We start from the raw sequence: 27,467 nt of genomic DNA, 5'->3' as shown, positions 1-27,467 counted from the left end.
ACGCCCCCTTCCTTTTGATTCGACTGGAAATGTGACAGATATTTCAAAGATATGCTAGTTAGATCAAATAACTCGGAGTCGGGTCAAAGTCTAATGATAAAATACATACTGCTACATTTATTATAAAGATACATTACATCATGATGAACATCAAGTTTGAAGGCCAGACAAAAATACATTGGATAAAAGATAATTTATTAACTAGATAAAAATAAGAACATCTAAACATTAATTACAACTCCAAAACAAATCATCTGTCCCAACAGTGAGAATAAAACACACAAAGTCACTCTTTAACTCGCTATACCAATGCAATTCTCCAAGGCACCACTGATTGTCCTGAGTATCAAGGGCATTGAAGAGATAAGCTACCTAAAGTTCCTAAAAGGCTAATTTACAATCATGTTCAAGTTTGGAAAGACTGTCCCAGATAGGATATAGCATATACAGGCTAGATCTGGCCCTTGTGGTTTAGTTCCGGCCCATATATGGCCCAGATCTGCTTGCTATCTGGAGTGTTTCTTCAATCTGAAAGCCCAATCCTTCTTTACTTCACACAGATGGTGAATAGCTTCAGTATTGCATCCCTGGAGAGATAACAGAATAGGAGACAATGACAACATGTGGCCAACATATATGTATATATATACACACACACACACACACACACACACACACACATTTTGTTTGTAACACATTTGTCATTTAAATGCTCAAAGTGCTACAAGAGTATTAATGTCAGTGAAACATCTTGACCTCACTAAATAGACTTGATAAAATAATTACCAACCTTATAAATGGAATGTACGACAAACCATACCTGTAAATAGAAAAGTCTTAAGTCAGTCTGAAATCAATGAAGTACCACACAGTGCACCCTAATATGTCATATACAAAATAAGATGGAATTGTCCTTGTCCCTTCACAAGGGACAAAACGACAATAATTTCATAGAGTAACTGTCTCACCAGAAGAATGCTATGACTTGCAAGATGACAAACAGCAGAGCAAGCCCAAAGTTCTTCCACTAGAAGAAAAACAAATAATGTAGTGATCACAACAACTAGATACCCTACTGTCAGATCAAGATAGGCAACTGACAACCTTTCAACCATTCAAATTATAAAAACATTGAAGCAAAAAGTAATCTAATCACTTATCTTGAACTGTAACCTACATCAAACATATGATATATTGGATTACTCACCCAGAAAGCTGCACAGAGAGTCAACACAAGGCAAGTCTAGAACACAGAAGAATATGACAGCTAGGCATACAACAATGTCAGCCACACGTCTGTTCAAGTTGACTTAAACATAAGAGGACAATTGCGCTGGGCTTCTTCCATTGCAGTACATCTTAAAATAGTGTGTTAGCATATAGTGTCATAAATTCAAAACTACTCAAATCTCTATCCTGATTTCCTCACTCTTTTCCCATTTCCATTGTGTTCATGGAAATAGCAGACATAAATGATCTCAGTTAATGAATAATATACAGTACATCCTCTTTCAGCAGCCATAGAGATGATATACCATGGGATGGGGGGTGAGGGGAGGCACTGTGGACTCACCAGCATGATGGTGGTGGCCAGCGCTCTGGTTTTGTCACACATTCTTTTCAGCTGTTTCACTGGCCCCATCAGAAACATTGTGCTGTGGGCAGATTCACACTGTCAAATCTCTCTATAGGAGGGCATTCAGAAACAAGACTCTTATTTATACATTATAGATTATCACAGTGCTGTAGGCCTACTTGACAAACCATTGATTTAGTATCTGTTTCATATAATCAGAATTATTTATGTCATCGTTGTTTATCATCTCTGGAACTATAAAATCCACCTGCAGAGGGAGCAGATGTTTCCAAAGGTGTAAAACACAATGAACAGAGTGAGTCCCAGCTTGGGGATAAACAGCGCACCGACACCCTGCAATGGCAAGCAGAAAGAAAGACAATGAGCCTTGTGTTAATCTAATCTAATCTTACCCCCAGGTCTATTTTGAGACAGACTAAAACAACATTGTAGATCACAGTATTTTCCGACCAATGTCCTTATTGACTATCTATACGTTTGTGTATTATGTGCTTTTATGACTGAAATTCCCCTTGATTATTATTATTATTAGTAGTAGTAGTATTATTATTAGTGTTATAATAATAATTATTGTTATTAGTATTATTGTTGTTATTGTTGTTATTATTGTAATAATAATAGCCTATTTATTATTATTATTATTTAGGCTATTCATTAATTCATTATGGAGACAGCAAAATATAGGCTACGCTTGTTAACTTCCTTTACAACCACAGCGGAGGAAAAGTTCATCAAGAAACATTCCAAGAGAAAGAACATTGGATAGCCTACATTCCAAAGAGCAAGAAGAACCAGTAGTACCACATCACTCTGTTACGCTGTTGGTCGGGAAACATGGACTGTAAGGTCTATACGCAGATTCCATTAACACTATTACTGACATCTTTGCAATGGTCTCACCAAAACGGTGCACACAACCCCCATCACAGCACAGCCGATGAATCCCTTTACACGTGTGCCCCAACCTAGACTGGAGGCTTCATCCGCCATCTGCAATAAGATGTTTGCCGTTTCAGTCAATCAATTTAATAAAACTGTCGTATAATCTTATATAATAATATAGTCTTCCAAGGAAATGTCTGCAATTACGAGGTGACGAATTAATTCTGGTTATTAAATATCTAAAATAGCCTATAGGTGTATTTGTTTTGAGATAATCTGAAGTTATGTCACGCTCTGACTGATGAATCGTTCAGTCAATAATTAGGCTAAATCTTTTAGAATTACCTGCAAAATATTTCGGTTGTCACTACGTCCTTCCTCACCACTCAAAACCGACTTCAGTTTGTCCATTATGCCTGCGTTGTGTGATGTATCGGAAGAAACAACTAACTAGAATGTCATTCTTCTTCCCTGTGACAGTTTACTTCAATCTGTGTCGAGTAACATGTAAACGTCAGAGGCAGAAGCCTGTCACCTGCAGTGCTTAACATCCTCAATGGGTGTGATGTACTCACAGTGACACCTGTTGACATCGGCTGATAGTAGACCAATCTGTCCTTTCTTAAAGCAAATGGCCGTGAAAATCTGACAAGTCACATAGAACTGGAAAAAATACTTTAATGTAAATTTGAATTTGATACATTGATGCAAAAGTTCCAAAAGTCCAAGTATAGGCTATTCTTAAATATATATAGCACACTGATAAAATCCAAGCCATCAATATTGCGAAAAAATAAATACATCAATTCAAGATATGCCTCCCACTTTGCACACAATATCCTTTGATGCTCAGAGAAGCTTTTTTAGGTTGTGTATGGAGGCTTCAAATAAACATGTTCACGATGAAGCAGAAAGAAGGCAGTAAGAATTTAGGCAGGTTGGGAGTGATAATTATAATGTCAATAATAACAACATTTTATTCTAAAATGTTTAGTTTATAAGAGCATTCTACAGACAGAATTGATAGTCTTACTACTTGACAACTACAGTCCACTGTTCCACTGGAGAGACTGTGTCTGACAGTATTTAAAGGTAATCCCCCTCAAGGCACAATATTTGTATTAGAGTAAAACATTGTCAGAGTATTTCTTTACCTGAACATTTGTTTCAAGTATGTCCAAGAATGATGTCCCATGAACACACAATGCAACCTGTGTTCACCACAAGATGGCGCTGCTATACAAAACATCACACAGACTGTTTGTCATAGAGCACACATCAGTGTCATTCATCTCACTAAGATGAAGCGAATAATAACTAATTAAACTTTAGCCTCATACTTTGTGCAGTGAAATAAGCATGTGTCCAAGTATAATAAGCCTGATGAACAACAAGACCAAGCCTGTAGATTAAGCAGGGACTAGAACGGATATTTCTGGGCAGAGGTAGCAAAGAGGTGAGACAACACATGACATTATATCTTAATTTGCAATAAAGTAAACCATGTCCATATCCCTTTTCTTATCATCCCTGGTTATTAATCCCTGCACTCTTAGAACAGATGTGTTAAAAACAACACGTTGTGTTATATTGTCCTTAACCAAACACACAGGTGTTACATTGTCCTTATAATAACACATCTTTTCTAAGAGTGTGGAGGGATACCTTCCCTGTTACTGCAGGTAAGGACACAGTATACTGTAGAGGGGACTATTCACACAAAATCCCTGATTGAGTCACCCAGACTCTTGGGCTGGAGTCCACACAGGATGTGAGGGAAGGATGGAGACAGTGATCTCAGGCCTTCATAGGACCTCATCCTCCGACTCAGGCTCTCTTTCTCTGGGCTTCAGCAGTCCCATCTCCATGGGGGGCGTCCTCTTCAATCTGGAGCGGACCACACTGCAGGGACAGGGGAGATCAATTAAAGCCAAACAATCCTCAAGTGGATAAAGCCAGGTTAACAATAAAACAGCTGGGGAGAGACGCTCGTTTCAGATCCTCTTGAGTCTTTGCATGAGATTTAGAAGTTTAATATTGAAAACGTCCGTTTTAGAACTTTCACAAAACAATCAAATTTCTGCTTGTCTTGTATCTGAATCTGGCTTAAGTGGTGTCAAAACTACAACGTATTTTTTTCTTCAAGTTAAAGTTTGAAATTTGATTTGAAAAGGCTACAACGGCAGTTGCTTAACTACATAATATGGAGGATATAGAGGAGGGGGTTCTCACCAGCTGACGGTGCAGTAGACCACGCTCACAGTGAGCAGGGCAGAGGCCAGGTGCCAGCAGTAACACATGGTGATGAACATCATGTTGTTGTGATCATTCCTGTCCCACTCGGGCCCGTTGGGGGGATACAACACAAAGCCAATCTGCCAAAGGCCATGAGGACGTGTGTGGGAGAAAATCAAAAAGGTAAAAGGGAGTGTTTTCAGATACAGTAATACACATACAAGCACACACACACACACACACACTCTCACACACACACCCTGATGGGGAATTATCTGCATTCACCTGCCAGAACCAGCTCCCCTGCAGCAGAGTCAATGTGCATCGCAGCAGTTCCAGTAGGATGTTTCCTCGGTGGAAGACCTCCAGGAGGGCCGTCAAAGCCGTCCCGAAGACAGCAAAGAGCACCAGCTGGTGGACATGGACGTCTAGCATTGCCCTGCCATGGAGGTGATACAGGAAAAGGAACCCTGCAAAACAACAAAGTACTTAAATATAGTGTACACTACCTGCAAAAGTCTAGTTGGATATGATTTACACTGTGTTTTTATCAGAGGCTGTGAAACACTATGGAACATGTCTAGGTCCACCATTAGCCACAATGGAGTTTTATTTTATTCTTTATTTTTCTTTATTAAGACAGGTAGTCACATGAAGTCGGCCCTGCATACATATTAAAATACATGATACAAAACAATGAGAGGAATGAGATGTTTTTGAAACCCCTGCCTGAGCCTAACCCCAGACGCCTTCCTTCCTTACCTTCATTGAAGAAAGCGATGGCCAGCATCAGTCTGTCCAGCGCCAGGGGGGCAGCGTCAGTGGTGTGGATGATCAGAGACATGGCCCCGACCAGAGCAAAGAAAAGGTACATGGTGGTATGCTGCCAGTTCATCAGGCAGTCCCAGTGCTTCTCTGTATAGTCGTACAGGTGGAACCTGGGCCCGTTTGCAGCAAACTGCTCTGCCACCATACCTGAATTACACCACAGTCAAATCAAATCAAACTTTATTTGTATAGCGCATTTCATACACAGAGGGTGCTGAATACTTTGATATGTATCTAATTTGCTCATCAAAGATTGTTTCACGATTGTACACTCGCAGAGGTGCTAGCTAGAACCATTTTAGGTTCTTCGGTTGTCCCTGTAGGTAGGGGAACCCTCTAAATAACGTTACAGTTCCAGGTAAAACTATTTATAACCGAACAAGGGTTATAACCATATCACTATAACCATTTCACCGATAAACAGTTCCACCAGAAACCCCACAAAACATTTTTTTCAGACGGTTCCCCCAGAACCCTTGAAGAAGCTTGTGTAGTACATTCAATATACTTTATGTATGAAAAAACAGCCGTATCTCCAGGTTTGGGTTGTCTGTGTGCAGATGCTTACCAACCACAGAGAAGAGCAGGACGACGGAGCCTTCAACAATCTCCAGCCGGCGCTGCGTGGCCTTGTTGGTCAGACGGGTGGAGCCCAGACTCTTGTTCCTGCGGGTGGCATACCACAGGGAGTACTTCCCCGCCCACCACAGCCCGGCGATCAGGAAGAAGCTCCCTGGCAAAGCATGACCCTGGAAGCTTCCCATGACCCCTCACAGCACCTTGAACATGGAAGTTGACAGGCGACGTCAATATTCTATTAGTAATAGTAGTAGTATGTTACTTTCTTATTAAAGGAGTAGTAAAGGGGAAATGCATGTTTAGCCCTGTTTTAAGGTTACTTATGATCATATACAATAGTTCAGATTAAAACGTTGACAAAACTAGCACTTTTGAGCAAGTCTGATAATTGCTCTACCATCATTTAGGTCATACAATGGATGTGGGTGGGCACCTTGAAAAATCATTCAAAAACATGTTAAACTCTCGATTTCAAAGACAAGAAGCTGACCGAGGGGGTAATTGGTGTACGTTGGTGTTCTGACACCAAATTCGCCAGCAAAGTATGAATCCTGTAGGGTTTTATTGATCATTTTATGAAATCCATTGACTTGTATTGAAGCGACCGTTGTAGATGTGTAGATCAATCCGCAGAGGGGATTCAGGAAGCGGAACTACTTACGGTAGCTATTGTTATTGTTTATGTTGCTAGGCTACCTAGTTTGCGGAAGTTTACACACGTATGTGCTGCGACTAAATAGTTCTATGCTAAATATTTAAAAAAGCCTTTCCAGATGAACTAGAATCTTACTTTATGGCGAATTATGTCAGAACGCCAACTAACACCTTGGTGAGTTTCTTGTCTTTGAAATTGAGAGTTTAACATGTTTTTTGAATGATTTTTCAAGGTGCCCAGCCACATCCATTGTATGACCAAAACGGTGGTAGAGCAATTAACAGACTTTCTCAAAAGCGCTAGTTTTGTCAACGTTTTGATCTGAACCATTGTATATGATCATAAGTAACCTTAAAACAGGGCTAAACATGCATTTTCCCTTTACTACTCCTTTAAGTATGAAGAGATCTACAGGCAATGTTTTATTTATTGTATGCATTTGACATTCACATTTAAACTGCAAGACAAAACAGCTAAAGTCAGAGCAAATACTGCAAACTAAAGATGTTTGGTGCTAGAGAGAGACGTCTGAAAATGCCTCTCCGCTATCCTGAGCTTTTGAGCAGTGATAATGGTAAATACCAAAGACCAAACATTCCCAATATCTCCCATCTACACCTGCGCAGGTGAGAAAACAGAAGCACATCTTTGAAGTGGGCTCCGTTTTTGTTGGGTGGAGGGAAAAGGTAATATTGCAGATCTAGTTTTTCTCCAACCTTTTTTCCTTTTCCTCCAGAGGAGAGAAAACATCACTGAATACCTTTGGCCTTTGTCCCCTTGAGGGCAAACAGAAGCTGTTCCCGGAGAAAGGGAAAGTGGAGGCGGTGTCTGTGGTTGAGTTAAACAGTGCAATCAGTATATAATGAGTGCCGAGATGGGACGGCTCTACAGCTGACCTTGGCTCCTCTAAATGGGGAAGGTGTGTGTGTGTGTGTGTGTGTGTGTGTGTGTGTGTGTGTGTGTGTGTGTGTGTGTGTGTGTGTGTGTGTGTGTGTGTGTGTGTGTGTGTGTGTGCATGAGTGTGTGTGGAGGGTGGAAAGGTGAAGAGGGACTCAGGAGAGGAAAGATGTGCACTGATTACCTCTACACTTCACAGCTGTCCTACTCCAACAGTTTTTTTAATCAATGGATGCACTTGAGATTGATTAAAATTAGCAAACATTGAGTACCATGTCTGAAAAGAAGACTGAATACAAATATTACTTCATTACTTTCAAATTAAAATCACATGGTAATTAAGTACTATGTGGGCTCATGATGAATAGGTTTGAGCAAGAATAAACTCATAATGTTGAAATCGTCATGCATCTCAGGGATACAATCATTCAACTGCAGAGTGCCTCTGTGCTATTTTCATCCCAAACAGCTGCCTTTGATCATTTGATCCTTTGTTTGAATATAATTCATCAACAAAGACGAGTGGCCGGAGGAGTGGCCTACAGCAGAATACCAGGCTCAGATTCAGGTTCAGGCTACTTTATTTGAGTACAGGATACTGTAGGTAGATTTGGTTTGCTGTAGATGAGTCATCCATCTGGAAACAACACCGACAGCAGACAAAGATAATAAAAGTAGGCACTCAAGGTTCCAATCATCACTAAACCACTAAACAAAAAGATAGAATAAAAAAATGTTCCTTCTTTATCATTTGTGCAGTTTGCTACGACTTGTTTATCTGAGTATTGTGACTCAATAATCAGCATAATAGAGTTAGACCATTTACTGTAACCATTTGATTAAGGGTTAGGGTTAGGTTAGAGTTTCTGTTCTTATACTGTAAGTTTCCAAACCATAACACCAAAGAAAAAGATCAAATTGATTCAATAAAAGCACTGTAAAATAAGGTCATCATGGTTTTGTTCATGTGGATTTTTAAACAACACCGATGCCCCTTTTTGCACACAGCTTCAGTTCAGTTCAAGTTCAGTTTTGAGTCAATAGTCCAAAGATATTTGTTAAATTGCACACATTCCACTGTCTGACCTTTAATGGATGTGACTTCATGTGTGTGGGCATATCTTCTAAAATCAAGGATCATGCCTTTTGTCTTAAGGCACACTGCCCCAACCAACGCCAACCAACTCCCAACACCCAGCCTTGTTGGAAGGTTGGAATTTTACAGGGGCGCCCCGGTGGCTCAATGGATCAGGGGCGTACTGTGTAAAGGCTAGTCCTTACCGCAGCGGTGTGGGTTTGAATCCAGCCCACTCTCTTTGCTGCATGTCTTCCCCTCTTTCCTTCTCCCACCTTTCCTGTCTGTTCTTCTACTGTCCTATCCTAATAAAGCAGAAATTCCCTAAAACAAACATGGCACACCAATCCAACGATGGTCTTGGTTGGTGTTGGTTGGGGCAGTGTGCAGCTACCTTAAAGGTATGTCTAATTGACGAGAGGACTCCTCACACCACTTGACAAAGTCATCGATAACCGGACTGTGTCAGGTGCATACACTTACACACACCAAATCAAATACAAGTATGTTTTATGTACTAGGCGACAGACATATAGATGTAGGCTGAATTGTTTTACAGTATTACGTCTACAGTATGCATTCCCATTCAAAGTTTACTTTTCTTTTACTCTCTGCACCTGTATTCCTAAAAAAAATCACTGAATGTCGAGATGGTGCCGTGGTGCTCTACGTATGCATAACCATACCCACAGTAGCTGTTTACAGGTTATCACTTTAACTTTCCAATATGTTCCAAAATCCCTATTGTTCTCAGTACAATCCAGCATGTGGTACATCCAATGGAACGTCACCAACACTAAATCCTTCTTCTTGAAATTCTTGAACGCACTCAGTGCCCGTACTGTCTCCACAATGCCCTACAGTGCTGTGGCCTTGTCTGCAGTTTTGCATGATTAGTCATCATGGTTGTATAAGGTTAGGGTTTTATGGGTTTTATATACCATTGAAGTCATGTGTGACATGTTACACTGGGCATAGCCTCATAAACCTGTTGAATCATTAGCCATCAGCAGTGCGTTCAGAAAGGAGGATTTCTAGAGGATACAGTAGGCCTATAGAGTGTGGCTCTGCAGTTTTGGAAATTATAAATAAGTATATCTGTCAGTGGGACAGTGATGAATTTGTAAAGAGAGAGGACGAATACACACAAATGATACTGGGAAGCTGCTCGACTTTCAGACCCAATTCTGAATGACTGCTGTGGGTCACAGTCTTCGTTCAGTGCCCTGTCCTGTCACCATGGAGATGGATCCCACAATCACTCCTTAGTACCTCAGTATGGGCTGAGGAAGGTTGAAGAGTGATTGGTTGGCACATCTGTGTTCAATACAACAACACTGCCTTGACATGCAAATAGGGGAGAAGCCGCAGACATGGAGTCTAACTCAGACAACTGAAGAGATGAAGAATGGGCCTAAATAATGCAGAGTAATTGATTTACCGGCCATGAGGTGTGACTGTGTGTGTGTGTGTGTGTGTGTGTGTGTGTGTGTGTGTGTGTGTGTGTGTGTGTGTGTGTGTGTGTGTGAGAGAGAGAGAGAGAGAGAGAGAGAGAGAGAGAGAGAGAGAGAGAGAGAGAGAGAGAGAGAGAGGAATCACTCACAGCATCCAGAAGCCAGAGGCTGAGTTGTGTTCATGGTAGGTCAAGTCATAAAGCTGTTGACCATGAATGCTGGTCTCAAGGCATCAAGTTTATGATGCACAATAATAGGCTATTATTTGTTTATGAAGGTCTCATTAGGCTAGGCAGACAGGCATGGCCTGGGAGAGTCAATTTAAAGGAGTAGTTTGGTATTTAGCATGATAAACCCTGTTGGTTATTTGATCTATACAAAGGTCCATATAAACATTGTGACTGCTCATTGCTCATGTCACAGCTAAGCACACAATGCTGTTGTGTAGCTGTGACATGAGCAATGAGCACTCAATGAGCATCTCAAGAGTGCAGTCTGTCAACATGTTTATATGGACCGTTGTATATGCTCATAAATAACCGTATAACGTATTGCTAAATACCAAACCACTCCTTTATGTCAGTCCTAAAGATTTAATTTCTGGTTTCATCATTCCATGTGTGGATGTGTTGTGTGTTTTATGGACAAAAAGCATATTACTACAAGGATTCTAAATTTACACTAGCCTTTTATATTTGTTACAATATCTGTTTGGTCAAAAAGATAGGCTATAGGTCTAGCCTACCCTATATGAAAAGTTTTAATTGTGAAATTTCCTCACCTATGTCGGTTTGTTCGCAGGTTTTCAGAACTGTCTGGATACGAAAAGTGGTGGGTCCGTTCTATAAAATAAACATTTACATTGTATTCAAACCCATTTTAAAGCATTTGACCATCTTCAAAATGTTGTATTTGTCCGTTCCTTGAAAATAAATCTCTCCAAGACTGTGATCTGAGGAGATGCCAACTAGACTACATCCCTCTGCTGGATACCGTCTTGCAATCACTTTTTCGCAATGATTGTAAATTATTTTAGGCATCTTTGGGGAAACGTCCCTAAAAGGTATATGATTGGCTGGATATTTTACATTTACGTCACTGTGTCTTACTTTGATTGGTTAAATACTCTTTCAGTCTTCAGAGAGCAAGATTCCACGTGTGCACTTTTACCCCGCCTGCAGAACCAGAGAAATAGCCTACAGTACAATCCGTTACTTCCCAGACCACCAGTTGAGCAAACTTTAATAATATTTTATAGGAAGAAATATAGTCCGTACACCATGTAGCCTAATGTGTACCACATGCTGATATTGGATTTTTTTTTTAATACAAGATCGCGTAATGCTGGAGGATAGCCTCATTTGGTTAGGAAATGATGGCGAATCAAATTCCTCCAATGGTCCTGCCTCACCTACGTGCAAAACATCACGTCGTTGACACCACTAAGTAGCCAACATCTAGCGTCTTTCAAGATAACCTACTGTATTTTCCCAGAAGGGGTGATCGTACAATTAACAAACTTAATTAATCTTAAATATGCATGAAATTACTTTATTCCATGTGCAGTGTATAGGTCATGGGGCAATTTACTGTACCTACTGTAGCACAAGGTATGCTTATTCAGCAAAGGGAAGGGGAGAGTTTATAGCAGGATACTGTAGCTACATAATAACTATAATCATTAAAAACATAGGCTACTTATAACTTGCTGTAAATACAAATCATAATAAAACAAGACTGAATGTTCAGCTGAATCAAGTGCATACGAGTTATAAAACCCACAGTATATCTGCAGCACTCTATTCACAATGAATGATTTTACTTCAAGTTTTCCTTACAGTTTACAATAAACAGTAAACTCGTTTGTAATTTGGCAGTGCAGGATGTAGACTGTAATTGGATGTAAAAACAGCATCAGTAAAAGGTAAAGAGGGGAGACTAGAGAGAGAGAGAGAGGGAGAGAGAGAGGGAGAGAGAGAGAGTGGTGAGATCACATGCAAAATTACTGGCAAAGTGTATGGCAGGACGCGAAGCTTGGGGAGAGGCGGGGGCATCAGGGCATTTCAATGCGAGCACAGGACCAGCAGAACTGCTCAGACATGGACACTTGGAGGCGACATGTGGGGCACATCTGCTTCTTCCACAGCCACCACTCCATGCACTGAAACACACCGACTGCTTAGTTAGCTCAGTTTGGTCATACTAGTAGACTCTTCATATATAGGTACAGAACCACTGCAGACTCATGCTACCTAATATTCAGGTCAGGGGCCATTATGGTGAATGGCAATTGTTAAAGTGTGAGGGGCTTTTATTGTCATTAATACTATAGAAATACTGTCATTTCTCAAAGAGGGTTTTGTCTTAGCCTCTGCCCTGGCCTACACTATAAAATAGCCTGTTGAATAAGACACAACAGACAGAGCAATATGTATAACAGGCTGCGAACTGGGCATTTGCTCTGGCCATTGTTTTCAGTCATTCTCACACTACTGGTATTGATTTCCATTATTGAACCCGGTAGCTAATTTCCACATGCGTGCTACCTGACCTGCTATCCCTGACCCCGACAGAAGCCAAACTACTCCCTGATGACCTCAACCCTCAGGATGTGACCCTGAGACTAACTAACTGTCACCTTTGACCCTTGGTTGAAAGTTCTGAAGCGAGTGAGGCTCTTAAACAATTCTCTCCTTTTCTGTCTAATAACCTCTGTCATTTTGTTACACTCTCTAGCACAAGCAAATTTAAATAATCTTATTAGGCTATTGACTTGAGAGAACAGAAAAACAAATGTTTTAATTACACATAAAGTAATTATACTTTTTCATTATCATAAAAGTCCCATATGAAATAGGAAAGCACAAACACATTAAATACTGCAGCATGCAATGTACAGATCAAGGGGACTAACTGGCTTATCTATGACCAAGAACATCAAACATAACCATTTATGTAATACAATTTACATTTCACACAGGAAGGCTATTTACTAATGGTAGTGTAGTATAGATTAAGCATTTTTATAGAACAAGACATGGCGAGGGTAAAGTTTATCTGTGGGCAATTCTGTGGTAGCCAATCAGAGCGATTACTGTAGGCTATAGTCTAAACTTGATAAAGAATTCCAAGGCTTTGTGGTAGTTCTGTGGTTTTTGGAGTTCTGTGATTTGCTTTTCTTTTTTTCTTTATTTTTTTTTTACATAGGGATCCAGAGCATGGAGAGATATAATGATGACTGAGGGCAAGTGGGAAGTGTTTAGATTTGTCCATCGACACATACTGTAGGTCTCAAAAAGGCTTAAGTATACAGTAGCCTACAGCTCATTCTTTGGATCAGGCCAGGGCCAGTTATTCCAGAGCTCCAATAGCAGACTGCTGAACAGGTCAAACAGCAGGCTGATGTTTAGTCCAACAGAGGGAGGGTACACATCCTGTTTCCCCCCTACCCATGTTGACATCAACGTGTTCCCGATATCAGCGTTGCCTCCGCAGGGACAGCTGTCGGCGGGGCGTGCAGCACACCTCCTGCCCCTCACAGAACGGCCCCTCTCCCGACCTCCTCCGCTCGTCTGTGGACCTCCTCCTCTCACACTCCGCCGCCGCGCTTCCGCTCCGGGGACGCCCGTGCTGTACTTTCCTCGCCGCCTTCCGAGCCCACCAATCAGAGGGTCAGAGACATCGTATTTAACGAGCCAGGTGTCGTCAGGTTCACAACAAAGCCGCTTTGGGGATCCATGCTTCAATTGGGGTTGTTGGTTCAGAGGGGAGTCAGTTTCAGACATGTTTTCTCATGCGGTGTGGGGAACGCCCTTGCAGTAATGACATCCATGCATCCAGAGAGCTATCTTTGATGTTTCACATGCTTGCATGCAGCAGTATCAGCGAGGGTATGTGACAAAGTGAGGGAAGAGCTCAACGCAGGATAAGTGTGAAGTAGACAAGCGTGGAATCTGATGCTAGCAGTGTTTTTTGGGGGGGCCGAAATCTCACCTCTTTGTGGAAGCGGTGTGCACAGTGCAGCTCTTGGATGACTCCTCCTCCATCCTTATGCATGTCATCAAGACAGATTAGACACAAATTGTCTGTATCACTCTGTAAAATATCAGAAATGCATTAGGCCTCTTGTCAATAAAATCACACAGTAAGACAAACCATACAAACTACAAACTTCACTCCGATACTGAACATTTCTAGCACAGACTCTGTGCAATAATGCTCTCTGTCAACTCTGAGGCCTGTCAGTGATCTGTGGCTGTACTACATTATGTCCATGGAGGTAGTATAAATGTAACTACTAACAAAGTGTCCTTGTGAGTCCCAGGTTGTAGTAGAAGTAGTAGTGAGGAGTTGGTTAAACTCACTCCTTAAAGGAGCGCTAACAGTCCCTCCAAGCGGGACACCCCTATTGGCACAACTGTTAGCGCGTCCGCCTCAGAAGCAGAAGAGCGTTTGAATCCCTCTCTATGCAAGCCTTTAACATGGGTTACATATGGCGTTCCCACATACAAGCGAAATGACTTTCTTGTTGTGGAAGTGTAGTCTCCTCTCAAAGGACTCTGTCAGCTCAGGGATGGTGGCGATGTGGTTCTCTGGGATGGCTGGCTTCTGCCGACTGTTGTCTTCAGAGGACGTCCGCTGTGCTCGTTGGTGAGGTCTGACCTCCTTCAGGTGGATGGGGGCGGGTGCCACAGTGGCTGCATGAAGCCGGTTCAAATGCATGGTATCCAGCTGTGACTGAAATCCACAGAGAAAGGGGGAAACTATCAGACTCCATTGGAAACTATCCTTGATGCTAATCTCAGGATGTTTTCACATGAGACTGCAAGGGCTCAGACTGCTAAACTGTAACCTTCTGCTTTTTCATGGTTATGACTGCAAAGGCTTAAAGGGGTAGTGCGCTTACGCTATTTTGGACATTTAGTCCTATTTGTAGTCTATTTAGCCTATTTGTAGTTTAAATACAGAAGCTCTGTACCTCTGCTGTATGACCACTTTATTTATTCAGAAGCTATATGACGCTATATGAGCTTTATTAAACTTTAAAGATAGGGTAGGTTAGATAGGCTACCCACTCATTTAACATGGATAAGATAGAAGTTTCCATAAGCATTATGTTGTTGCCAAATGTTTTTATACACAACCAGATATACAATAAAGTTTCAGTCAGTAGTTAAGAATTTACTTTTCACAACAAAGGCCAGCAATTGTAACAATAGGCTACAGTAGTAGACCAGTGGCTTCATGCAGAGTAAGAGTGAATTTAAGGAGGGCAGGCCTATCTCTTCCCTGGTAATATCAAACTAGGTCCCCATGCAGTGTTCCAGTCAAACAGACCACCGTTCCTCGTGAGGGTGCTTACCATACACGGAAGAGATGCTCTGCGATCGGTCTTTGATCTTGCTGGTCTTCTGAAGCTGCGCTTCCTCTCCCTGGAGTTTCCGCTTTCTGGTCCATGGCCCCAGTAGCTGCTCATCCAGTTTGTGAAGTTGCCGTCATCGTCCTCATCGTTGTCCACGATGATGGCGGGAAGCAGTCTGAGGGCCAGGATGGAAGCGGGGTTTGGGAGCTCACCAGGCGCTCCAAAATCAGGGGAGAATGGAGAGAAGTGTATCCCCGGTTAGGCTATGTCTGGCAGGGTCCAACAATGCTGACACTAGGCTCTCCTGGATCAAACTCTGCGTGCTTTCAAGTTTAAAGTGTAGCCTACTAGGCTACTGTGGTGAGCCCACACCACACTGTCTCGGGTGACTAAGGTATGTCACTTTAATTAAATCCCTTTGATCGGTTAAGCACTGCCAGTTTAGTTATGTTATTCGAGGGGGACCCAAAAATAAACCGCACAGCTTTTGTCCGGGAATCCCATGTAATCTATTTAACATCGCAGGGAGAGTGAAAGCGAGGGGAGTGGAGGGAAAGTAGGAGGACTACTTGTTTGGAAGAGGGATGGGTGGGCGGCTGCTTTTAATCTTTCCATTACAGAGCTCAAAGCCTGGGGGGCAGATACTAAAACTCCAATTTCCCCATACTTTCCACTCGCTGAGCACATCAAACCTGCCAATAGTTATGGAGCGTGGGACTGTCAACCCCCGCTTGCTGCAGGCTTGGGCCTAATGCAGGGCAGAGGGGGAGGGAGCTTTAGGGCAGTGGGCTTCACTCAATCAATTGTTTTTGTCACTAGTCAGGTTAAACTGTACATAGGGGGGAAAAAACTCAAAATTTCATGTTACACAATGTTTGCGATCCAGATGCACTCTTTGTCTTGCAAATTTTCTAGAAAATGCTGATGGAAAGTGTAAACTTAACACTATTGACTGACGTGTTTAAAGGCATGTGATAGGCTACTCATTGATCCACATAGGCCAGGCCATGGTTAACAATATATGCTCACTTTAGAGATTTGGTACATGATTACTCTGTTGGCAATAGATTTTATACCGTAGGAATTTGTGGGATTGCCCAAACACACATTTCCGAACTTCTTGTTTTAAGTTTAGTTAGCAACAAGGCACACGGTAATGAACTCAGTGAGTGAGAGTGAGTGAGAGTGTGCCATTTAGACCCAAGACCAGGGAAAGGCCTCCCTCACACAAAAACATATCACGTCAAAAATACTGCTAATTGTCTCAGTCAACCTAAAGTCTGAAAGAGTTCATCTGGACTGACAGAGACAGGCTTGCAGGACACAGTATATCCCTAGAGAGGAGAGTTTGGACAGAAACAGCAATTTTATTTGTTTGTGCTGGAGAGGACAGAAATTACATATAGCCTAGAGGTGATCAGACTGTAAAGACTGAGTGAAATCACTTAAATATTGACTTAACGCTGACCACACGTTTACCTTCTCATTCCCTTGCAAGGTGGTATCATGAGAAAAGCAACAACCTCTGTCTTGGGTTACTGTTAAGTTGAACCACATACAGTAATTGTGTGTCATGTTTCAAAATTGTAGTGCTTCTCCGAATCAGGCTGACTGTATCAAACTGACAGTTTGATTCTGTGGAGCCAGGGTCATGTTGTAGAACATGGTGAGCCAGAATTAATAGATACTTCAGCACTCAGCAGTCTCTGTGGAGACTGTGTCTTTGTGGATGATGCATTGTGTCTGTTTTGGTTCTAATAATGTAATCTGGTCTACATTCTCCGCACCTAGGCTATACCATTGTATACCTTATCGTATTTTGATCGTTTACTCCGGTTTAGACATGCACATAGGTCTACAGTAGACCTACCCAAGCCCGATTTAATGCACGGGCTTACCGGGGCTTGAGCCCCGGGGCCCGACGGCGTAAAGGGCGCCACAGCCCACTAGGGGCGTCCTGCGTTCCTTGGAGCGGACTCGAAGTGGCTCAAGTTCAAAGCTCCGCTAATATAAGCGCGATTCAATTGCCGATTTGATTGGCTCTGTGACTGGAGTATTTACATACCGTGATTTGATTGGCTCTGTGACTGGAGTATTTACATACCGTGATTTGATTGGCTGGTGATTTGACTGGCTGCTTGAGTGAAGTTTTGTGAGCGACTTCGACTTGAGAGACAACATAATATAGCCAAAGATGTCAATGGAAACTCAAAGAAAAGTGAAAGTGGGTCGACTAAACGTAAAAAAACAAAGAGATAAATTTGAAATGGAAACACATTTACTGACAAAAATCCCAAAGTTAACGGGGTATTTCAGCGTAGCTGCAAGTGCTGGGCCTGAGGACGAGACCCTGCGTCAACATTGGCCGATGAGTCGCCGGCAGTTAGAGCTGAGGAGACGGGCAACATCCACAAGCAGGCTAGGCCTTTTGCACACCAGATATTTTGAGCTTGTAAACGAGAATGACAAGTTTAATTAATAAGGTTGATTAACGTTCTACTCCATTGTAACAGGGCCGTAATCAAAGCTATTAATTACACCGATGCAAAGTAGCTAGCTACCTGCCTGGCTGTGCAACTATGCTCTATAGCTAAAGCATAGCTTTACTCGTTTTTGAAAATGTAGCGAAAGCTTTAGCTAAATTCAGCTGCTGCAATGCTTCATAAGAAATACCATTCAGATTAATAAGAAAGATGGACCTGTCTTCAGTATTTCCAAACATGGATATAGCCTTAAGGATTTACTTAACTCTGCCTGTATCCAATGCCTCTCGAGAGCGCTCAAAACTCAGACCTCAAAAACAGACTGGGCTCTACAATGGGACAAGAAAGACTCAACCACTTGACATTGATGTCTTTGGAAAATGACATTCTGAGAGCCCTTTACTGCTCTAATTAAGAACTTTGCCAGGCGTAAAGCCAGGAAGAAGCCTTTTTAAAGGTAAGAATGCATTGAATGCAAATCAAATTTAAACCTAAGGCATTATTAGCCTACCTGCGCGTTTCTATTGATCAGTAGGCTATCTTATGCTTGCTCTACTTGTGAGTGGACAGAATGATGCGTGCAGCCAGGTTGTATGTGATGAATAGGTTTTTGTTCTTGATGCTCGGGGCTTGTGTTGGTGAGGGAGGGGGGTTAAAGGGAGCGTGCCTGCGTCATTAGTTAGATGTTGGCGCTAGAGTGTGGATGTTGAGTTGCTGGACCGGAGTGTGTGCGCCTGGCTTAAGAGTAGAATTGTAAATTTTGAATTATAAATATGAAACTTGGCTCAAATATTAAGCAAATTAATAATACAATATTCTGAGTTGCAGAGATTGTTACAATATAGTGAAATTGTGTGTGTGTTGGTAGCAGTGGCGGGGGTGGTGTTGCTGGTGGTGGTGAGGGTACTGTTACTGGGAGGGGGGGGGGCCTAGGAAAATGCCTAGCCCCGGGGCCCATGGGTGCCTTAATGCGGGCCTGGACCTACCCATAGAAGGGTAGGTTTATGAGAGGCAAACACAAAAGTAGAGTCTTGAACATTTGAATAAGTCATGGCCTGGCTTTACAGAAACATCTAGGCTTATTTATCATCAATTTATCCAATGTAGTTCAACATCCACTATCAAATACTATTTGGTATCCTTTTCAGAACAAAAAACAAAATGAGGGACCAGGATGAGGGATGAAGATGAAGAAGTGGTGCAGCCCAGAAGAGTATCAATTTTCTTATTTAAATTTCTCCAGACAGCTTGTCTGATGAAGGTCTGACTAAGCCACCAAAATGTCTCTTCAGTAGTAGGCTATGTCTATATGGCTATGTATGTCCATAACAAATGTACGATTTTATATTGAGTGTTGTGCCTCTTCTACCACAGTCTCTCCAAACAAAAACCAGCGAAAAATATTGTGCTGTGAGGACTCATCATCACTTCCTTGTCTGATTATCAAGGAAATCACATGCAATGTATCACACCTGTGAGCAGAGTTAATATTTCATAGTGTTAGTACTCTACTCTGCATTGTGTTCTTTCAGTTTAACCCATGTTAAGGTCTTGCCCAGGGCAGGATTCGAATCCACGCTCTTACAGACTTTTCCGCTTGCGAGGTGGACGCGCTGACAGTTGCAGCAATGGGGACGTCCCTCTTGGAGGACCTGTCAGCTCTCCTTTGAGGAGTGGTTTACCAGCTACTCGCTACTACTACCTCAGACTCACTCCACGAGGGTTTATGAGGACTCACAATTCACTTGTTTACACAAGCAGCTTGTAAATAGTATTCAAAAACTAGACAGTACCTTTTTTATGTCTGTTGACTTTGAAACAATGGTAGGCCAGTGACGGCCCAGCAAGTGCGAGGACAACCTGCCAGAGGGCACCAGTGGTTAAACCCGAGCACTGCCCTAACCAGCACCAGGCTCTGCTAAACATAGAAATGTGTTTTAGGAAGGGCAATCGAAATCAGGCCATTGCATGCACGCTCTCTCTTTCTCTCTCTCTCTCTCTCTGCACGCACACACACGTGCCACACAGTTGCATTACATTATTTGATCACTAGATGGGGCTCTTTGATTTCCCTGTAGCACATATGGCGCTGGGGGAGGCAATGGGGGTGGGTGTGCTATACGTTTATTAGTTATACCTCCATGCGCTGAATACATCCATGGTGTTACCCAATCAGCAGCGTGTTCCAACTTCCAATGCACCACAGTTTCTGCTTCAATAAACGTTTTGCAATTTTATGTCGGGGCTGAACTCATCCCTGTTGAGTATGACAATGTTAGTGCGAATGTAGTAGAATGTAGCACTATCTCCACAGTTTGTTTACGCTGTGACAGCTCTAAGTTCATTCATAAACTCATAACAGGAAGTAGGGAACAGGGAACGCACCGGTTGCAGTTGCACTGACCCGCCAGTATCCCAGGATTCTGTGCTGCGGTGACCTCCGAGCACACGTACTGAATCGGTGAGGCGGAGGCAGAAGTGTGTGCGCTTGTTGCTGTCCGTTGCGTGGTGGATGATGGCCGCTTCAAAGCCTGTCGAGCCGCAGTCTGGGAGTGGTTTACCCCGCTGGCAGTTGGCACTGTTGGTAGGCACCCCTATAGTCCTAGGGGTTGGTGCCGTGTACCTCTGGAACCGCCGGCGAACGAAGGACCCGCAGGGGAAACGCGACGGGGAAAGGAAAACCCCCGAAGGCAGCGCGAGCCCTGTCCAGGGCCAAGAAGGCGCTGCTAATCGCGAGAGCAATGAGCAGGAGAACATGGTACGAGTCTTTCAACCAGTCTGCAATCAATGCATGGGCTGCTTGCCCCTGACAGAGCGTTGAGCGTTGAACGTTACCCATTTGTGTCGTGTAAATTTGTATTGGCACAAAAGTACATTCAAGGACACCAGCTGTCAATGAGTCGCACCTGTGTGTAGCTGCTCACGTTAGCTAGCTACCCATGCAGTAACGTTAGCTCGTTAGCTCGTTTCAAAATGTCGACTTATCAGAGCACGCGACCCCGTACACTGATTACAGCAAGATAGGCTAATAATGTATGGCCGAGGTGTTCATGATACAGTTACTTGAGTTGATCTGTTTTTTATCGAGATAACGTTACTCAGGTTGGGCTTTCTGTAGCGAACTTGGGCTGGCTAATTTAGGCTACTAGCTAATGTTAGTTGTATGGGGGGCGGGTAGCGTTAGCTAACATTAACTGGACAATTGTAATAGAGTAATGTGAGCAGCCAAGCACATGTTACTTCATCACACCGAATTGAAGTGATGCTTTGGTTTTAGTTTACGTTATAGCTAGCCCTCTAACGTTACTGTTATTAGCCAACTGAACGAGTTGGTTGCACTCAGTGGACCCAACTTTCGACTAAGCTATCTAACCCTAACCCTGTCAGGCCTTTCACTTAACCCGGTGTCACTAGCTAGGCAAATGCAGCTTGATTTGCAAGCAAGGTAACGTTATTGGCTAATTTGTAACCCAGGCATTCGCAACTGGAGTCCAAAGTTCAGTCTTTCTATTTGAATAAATTCACTCTGCTGTGAATCCCAGTGCGATAGAGCCAAGTGAACTCACTACTTAGTCAGATTGTTCTTACTTTGTACAATAGACTAAGAACTTCCCTGACTAGTTGGACTATTCAGGAGGAAGTCGCCATAGCTGCTCGGTCTGTCTATCTCTCCAAACCACCTTCCCTGGGAAGCATGGAGGGCTCGAATCATGCCGCCTGCAGTCTCTCTGGTGGTCACAAACACTGGTACAGAGAGTCTCCTGTGATTTGAATAAATGCACCCGCCGAGTTACTAAAATGTAATAAGGAGGCATCAACTAAAGCTGGGAGTTAACTTTCCAAATTGTATTGTGTCATGCCTGTGTACTGGCATGCTATAGGCCCACAGGTGCACTTGTAGTGCTGTGCTTAATCCACATCACTGGGTTTTTCTGAGTCAGTGGCTTTTAATCCTCCACTTCTTGTCTGCTGATCACCAGCTAAGCCTATCAGTCAGACTGAGATGCACGCTTGGGATTGTGGTTTGACAGTTCATTATATAGAGATGGAGACTACACCTTAACTTTCCTTGTTTCTCACCAGTTAAAAAAAAAAAAAAAAAAAAACTCACAATGACAATACCACAGTGTCTCTTTCTAACTAACTGGGGGTGCTTGTCCTCATGCAGACCCCTTTGGACCGGGCCCAGGGAGTAAAGAACAGGGGCAATAAGTACTTCAAGGCTGGCAAATACGAGCAGGCCATCCAGTGCTACACAGAAGCCATCTCCCTCTGCCCCAGAGAGCAAAAGGTTGACCTATCCACCTTCTACCAGAACAGAGCAGCAGCGTACGAGCAGCAGGTCAGTGCAATTTGCGCAACAATGACAATGTGGTCATGAAGCATGTTCATAGATTAGATCTGAAATGTGTCTGAAATATGTAATTCTAGTGGCTGTTGTGTATGTCTCTGTGTGGCTGTAGCCTTAACTGTGCATGTGGTTTCAGATGAAGTGGGCCGAAGTGGTGCAGGACTGCACTCACGCAGTGGAGCTGAACCCACGCTACGTCAAGGCCCTGTTTAGGAGGGCTAAGGCCCTGGAAAGACTAGACAGCAAGAAGGAGTGTCTTGAAGGTTGGACCTAGCTTGTTCTTTTTGGAATATGGTTATTCTATCTTTTAATTAATTAAAATCTTTTAATTTTAAGTAATTGCCATGTTGCTGCCATGTTTAAAGTAGTAGCCTAATTCTCATTGCATTTATATCACTTGTGAACCTCCAGATGTTACAGCAGTATGTATCCTCGAGGCCTTCCAGAACCAGCAGAGTATGCTGCTAGCAGACAAGGTGCTGAAGTTACTGGGGAAGGAGAAGGCCAAAGAAAAATACAAGGTTAGGGAACCCTCCATCTGTCTTTGTGAGACCATCCTGATGTTGCGAGCTCACGTTGTTGCTCGCAAATCAGTCTGGATACTCTCCGTAGAGAAAATTTTGAGCCTGATCAGAAAACGATCTCCCAATCAGCGTTAGTTCTGAGGAATTTGAAATGCAAACAGCTACGCTGGGCAGGTTTAAGATGGCGATGAGCAGTTTAAGTTGACGTGTGATAGACCTTTTCAGATTTTTTTTTCAGATGGTTCATCCAATCACCTGCCAAGTAATTTTGAAAGTGCTTGCCGTTTTCCAAACAGTTTCCAAGAGAGAGTTCCCAGATGGTTATGGAGAGCAAATAATCTGGCGTGTCAGATTCCCCTCCATCTATAGAGAAAGTAGAACGTGGACATTATAATAATGGATCGTTTCCTTCTCTCTCTCTCCTTCTCTCTCTCCCTGTCTCTGTAGAACCGGGAGCCCCTGATGCCCTCCCCCCAGTTCATCAAGTCCTACTTCAGCTCTTTCACCGACGATGTCATCTCCCAACCCCTCCAGAAGGGGGAGAAGAAGGATGAGGACAAGGACAACGAGGGCGAGGCCGCTGAGGTCACAGAGAGGTCAGAGATCATTTTGGTGACAATTCTATAATGGGGACATTAAACCCTGTGTCAGGAGAATAAGTCTGCTGTTACGATGCTACTTTGCTGAACATTCTTACATGTCTCACTATAAGAATCCTTATAATAAACTGTTATTCTACCGACATACCAAATACATGTGGTCTTCTTCTCCATAGCTCTGGCTACCTGAAGGCCAAGCAGTACATGGAGGAGGAGAACTATGACAAAATCATCAGTGAGTGCACTAAGGAGGTGGAGTCTGGGGGCCGGTACACTGCAGAGGCCCTGTTACTGCGCGCCACCTTCTACCTGCTGATAGGCAACGCCTGCGGTGCTCAGCCCGACCTGGACCGGGTCATCAACATGGAGGACGCCAATGTCAAGGTACGGGGACTGTCACTCTTGCCTCTCACCTGGATAGACGTAGAGTTGAATAGATAGATGAGAGGTCTGATCGCACAGGACGACTCTAGAATTTGCCTTCGAGCTGCAGCAAACCTGACACGACCACAGTGCATACATGACACAGACCCACATCTACAGTGCCATGTTCAGTACCGACTTCAGCCATGTTCACGTGTATAGCAGTACACAGCCTGAGTAATTCAAAACTTACCTTGTACACAAACACAAATCTCGCAGCTCTGACCTATACAGTACATGCCAGAGTTCCAGTACTACGGACATGAGGGTGGATGGTTAGCCGGGCTTCTCTTTCTTACAAGGATGTCATATGTACAAAATACAGGTACCTTTATAATGAAATGCTCTCCAGGTACCATGATACAAGATACATCTAGGCATTCTAAAGAACATATCTACGGTTATATACTTTTTTTGTTGCACTCTTGTGTATGTATATTTAGATTTATTGTATATTTTGTATCTATTGTACATTTGTATTTTGTCTTGATGGTGCTTCTTTGATGTTCTTTGTATACTGCTGCTGTAACGCTATGCTCTCTGCCCTAATAGCTGCGGGCCAATGCGCTGATCAAGCGCGGAAGCATGTACATGCAGCAGCAGCAACCCATGCTCTCCACGCAAGACTTCAACATGGCCGCCGAGATCGACACGCGCAACGCCGATGTCTATCACCACAGGGGGCAGGTAGGGTTGTCGTCGTGCTCTCGCTAATCCCCTCCCATCGAGCAGGTGTCCCCTACCGTCACAGTTTCCTGTGCGTGTCTATAATATCCTGGTGTTTAACATCAGTAACAGAGACTGGGGCTGCTGCGAGCTAGTGCTGAGTGACAGGTGGGCGCGAGAGGTTTTGATGGTGTCGTGATGCGCGTCTCCCCTCAGCTGAAGATCCTGCTGGACCAGGTGGACGAGGCAGTGGGGGACTTCGACGAGTGCATCCTTCTCAGACCAGACTCTGCTCTGGCCCAGGCACAGAAGTGCTTTGCCCTTGTGAGTGGACATGAGGAAACCACCTCTCAAATACACATTCAGTTCAAAGTCAGCTGAGATGCTGCTTCTAGGCTAGTACAGATTTTACAGTGGTGAAATAATTTCTTTTTATAATTTCTTTTTAACTTTCCTATGTTAAATGCAATTACTGTAAGTCGCTTTGGATAAAAGCATCAGCTAAATGACTGATGTAATGTTTGTGTGTGTCCTTCAGTACAGACAGGCCTACACTGGAAACAACCCCTCCCAGGTGCAGACCGCCATTGATGGCTTTGAAGACGTCATCAGGAGGTTTCCAAAGTGTGCTGAGGGCTACGCTCTCTATGCTCAGGTATAGTACACCATCAGGAATGCTGTGTTTATGGCTGGTTGACTGTGTGGATTGTTATTAAATGATATACAGTATACTAGTTATAGCTTTGAATTGGCAATGTGGTTGGTTACATGTATGTTGTTTTTTTGCACATATTCCTTTCAGGCTTTGACTGACCAGCAGCAGTTTGGCAAAGCAGATGAGATGTACGACGAGTGTATTGACCTCGAGCCAGACAACGCTACCACATATGTCCACAAGGGGTGAGAGCAAGTTTCACCAATGGGTTATACCAATGTAATCTGTGACTAATTGCAGCTGTCCACCTGTTCTTTATTTCTTTGAATGTCAATTTAACAGACTGAACATCAGTGTTGATGTCATAGGCTTGTAGAACTCATGGTTCGGTCTCTGTCCAGTCTGCTGCAGCTCCAGTGGAAACAGGACTTGGACTTGGGGCTGGACCTAATCAGCAAGGCCATTGAGATCGACAACAAATGTGACTTTGCCTACGAAACCATGGGAACCATTGAAGTTCAAAGGTAAGTTCACAACTCTCATTTTGTCCAGTTCCCCTACAGTGGCGTAGGATTCAGTGAACGACATTTAAGTAACCGACGTGCTGCTCATCTTTCAGGGGCAATCTTGACAAGGCGATAGACATGTTCAACAAGGCCATTAACCTGGCTAAGTCAGAGATGGAGATGGCCCACTTGTACTCACTGTGTGATGCTGCTTACGCCCAGACCGAGGTAGCCAGGAAGTACGGGCTGAAACCTCCAACGCTGTAACCATCCTGCTGATCCACCTCCATCCCTCTTGTTCACTGCTGAGCCGGGGTTTTTTGTGTACAAAATATGAGTACTGGCTAAGAAAAACAGGAAAAAATATATGTGCCCATAATGTCAAATGGAAGTGGGGGTGAAATGAAGAGGGAGTATTTACTGTTCACAATGGCACTATGTCGATTTAAGCTTCAGAAATACCTGGGGAATTAGAGGTCTTAATCCACATGCCCCGCATCCTGGCACTTAGTTTGACCCCAACCATCAACCCTGAACCCTTTTTGTCCATATTGTACCAAAGTATGTGATAATTTCTTTAGAAAGATCGTCTGTCATCTACTCCATCAAAAAATCTGTGAATGGCCACGTCCTTATTATTCTCAAGTAATTTACTAATTGTATTCCCAAAAGGATATACATTCAATGGATTACTAGTATGTACAATAATGACATTTTTAATATTACAAAGGGTAAATGTGCACTTCAGTGTCACTGAACTGTTGATTTTTGTTACTATCGTTCTTGTTCTCTGTGTTTCTGTCAAGCCGCTTCCATATTCTAACAAAACCGTTATCAGGTCGTGAATGCAGGATTTAAATTTTAGTTAAATACGTATGTATAATGATGTCTGTGTTTGGTGTAATGCTGGAATCCATATCACAACGTGTGGAATAAGGGTACACACTGGTTAAGTCAAAGGATTTGGGTCCTGAAATGTTTTTTTTTTATTTGGGATTGCCTGTTTTCCTTTTTATATATTCTGTACAGCATGTGTGATATTTCTCTTTATAAATAAATGTTAATACAATGCTTGTGCTGTAATACTGGTCTAAAGCAATTTGGAAAAAAATAGACTTGATGAAACTTCAGATCTAACATGGCTTGACAGCACCGTTTTTGAAATGTCCTGCTATTTTGATTTTGGTCTTTTCAAACTGCTTGTTTCTTGAGATGTCAGAAGGGACATTTATAATGCATATTATTTTCTGTCTCACTAGGTTCACTGAAAAGGCATAATCCGAGCTTTTACTTTTAAAGACACCAGGTATGTTAATAGGTGCATCAGTTGACGTTCTATATGTTCAGAAACAACACATTCTCCCTAATGCCAGATATGTATTGCGACCACAGTCAAAAGGTATTTGTGCAAATAAAGCTATAATTACTGAATGACTTAATTCCTTTACCATTCAAGTTATCTGGGGGGTATTGCCAATGGGCTAAATTGAAGATGTTTCAGTTATACCCAGGATCTGAGCCACATCAAACTTCTCAGTTGTACTCCATAAACTGAGGTCACACATAAAACATGGTCTTTTCAGTTCTACAAGTTTGATCCACTGTATGTCTAGCCATTGTGCTTAAAGACAAAGGCCTTATTTCAGGAAACAGTTATCAATTAGAATACAACGAATCCATGTGCACCCAAGCTACA

The 27,467-nt window shown here is 42.8% G+C and overlaps 4 protein-coding genes across 4 annotated transcripts; 1 reads left to right on the top strand and 3 right to left on the bottom strand.

Annotated features, from left to right (window-relative positions):
- Positions 1 to 547: 547 nt before the first annotated feature.
- sft2d2a (SFT2 domain containing 2a) lies at positions 548 to 2,890 on the bottom strand (the record flags this gene model as incomplete). Its single annotated transcript, XM_084444194.1, has 8 exons — positions 548 to 587; positions 791 to 820; positions 969 to 1,027; positions 1,208 to 1,243; positions 1,574 to 1,655; positions 1,845 to 1,930; positions 2,498 to 2,587; positions 2,825 to 2,890. The coding sequence occupies 8 exons, from the start codon at positions 2,888 to 2,890 to the stop codon at positions 548 to 550; spliced, it is 489 nt and encodes a 162-aa protein (XP_084300320.1).
- A 1,394-nt stretch (positions 2,891 to 4,284) lies between these two features.
- Positions 4,285 to 6,306, bottom strand: tmem45a (transmembrane protein 45a; the record flags this gene model as incomplete). Its single annotated transcript, XM_084444360.1, has 5 exons — positions 4,285 to 4,381; positions 4,712 to 4,854; positions 5,000 to 5,184; positions 5,477 to 5,689; positions 6,111 to 6,306. 5 exons carry the CDS (start codon positions 6,304 to 6,306, stop codon positions 4,285 to 4,287), a joined length of 834 nt encoding a protein of 277 aa, XP_084300486.1.
- Positions 6,307 to 13,679: 7,373 nt separating this feature from the next.
- lnp1 (leukemia NUP98 fusion partner 1) lies at positions 13,680 to 17,051 on the bottom strand (the record flags this gene model as incomplete). Its single annotated transcript, XM_084444445.1, has 5 exons — positions 13,680 to 13,850; positions 14,196 to 14,249; positions 14,712 to 14,939; positions 15,565 to 15,739; positions 17,044 to 17,051. The coding sequence occupies 5 exons, from the start codon at positions 17,049 to 17,051 to the stop codon at positions 13,680 to 13,682; spliced, it is 636 nt and encodes a 211-aa protein (XP_084300571.1).
- Positions 17,052 to 20,502: 3,451 nt separating this feature from the next.
- Positions 20,503 to 26,842, top strand: tomm70a (translocase of outer mitochondrial membrane 70 homolog A). The gene is made up of 12 exons (XM_084445157.1): positions 20,503 to 20,805; positions 22,216 to 22,389; positions 22,535 to 22,661; positions 22,810 to 22,919; positions 23,370 to 23,518; positions 23,698 to 23,905; positions 24,497 to 24,631; positions 24,827 to 24,934; positions 25,149 to 25,265; positions 25,413 to 25,510; positions 25,667 to 25,789; positions 25,885 to 26,842. The coding sequence occupies exons 1-12, from the start codon at positions 20,560 to 20,562 to the stop codon at positions 26,036 to 26,038; spliced, it is 1,749 nt and encodes a 582-aa protein (XP_084301283.1). The 5' UTR covers positions 20,503 to 20,559; the 3' UTR covers positions 26,039 to 26,842.
- Positions 26,843 to 27,467: the final 625 nt, after the last annotated feature.

This window comes from Borostomias antarcticus (genome assembly GCF_949987555.1).
Source record: "Borostomias antarcticus genome assembly, chromosome: 10".
Lineage (NCBI taxonomy): Eukaryota > Metazoa > Chordata > Actinopteri > Stomiiformes > Stomiidae > Borostomias > Borostomias antarcticus.
The sequence above is the reverse complement of the archived record's forward strand: the minus strand, read 5'-3'. Positions and strand labels throughout refer to the sequence as shown.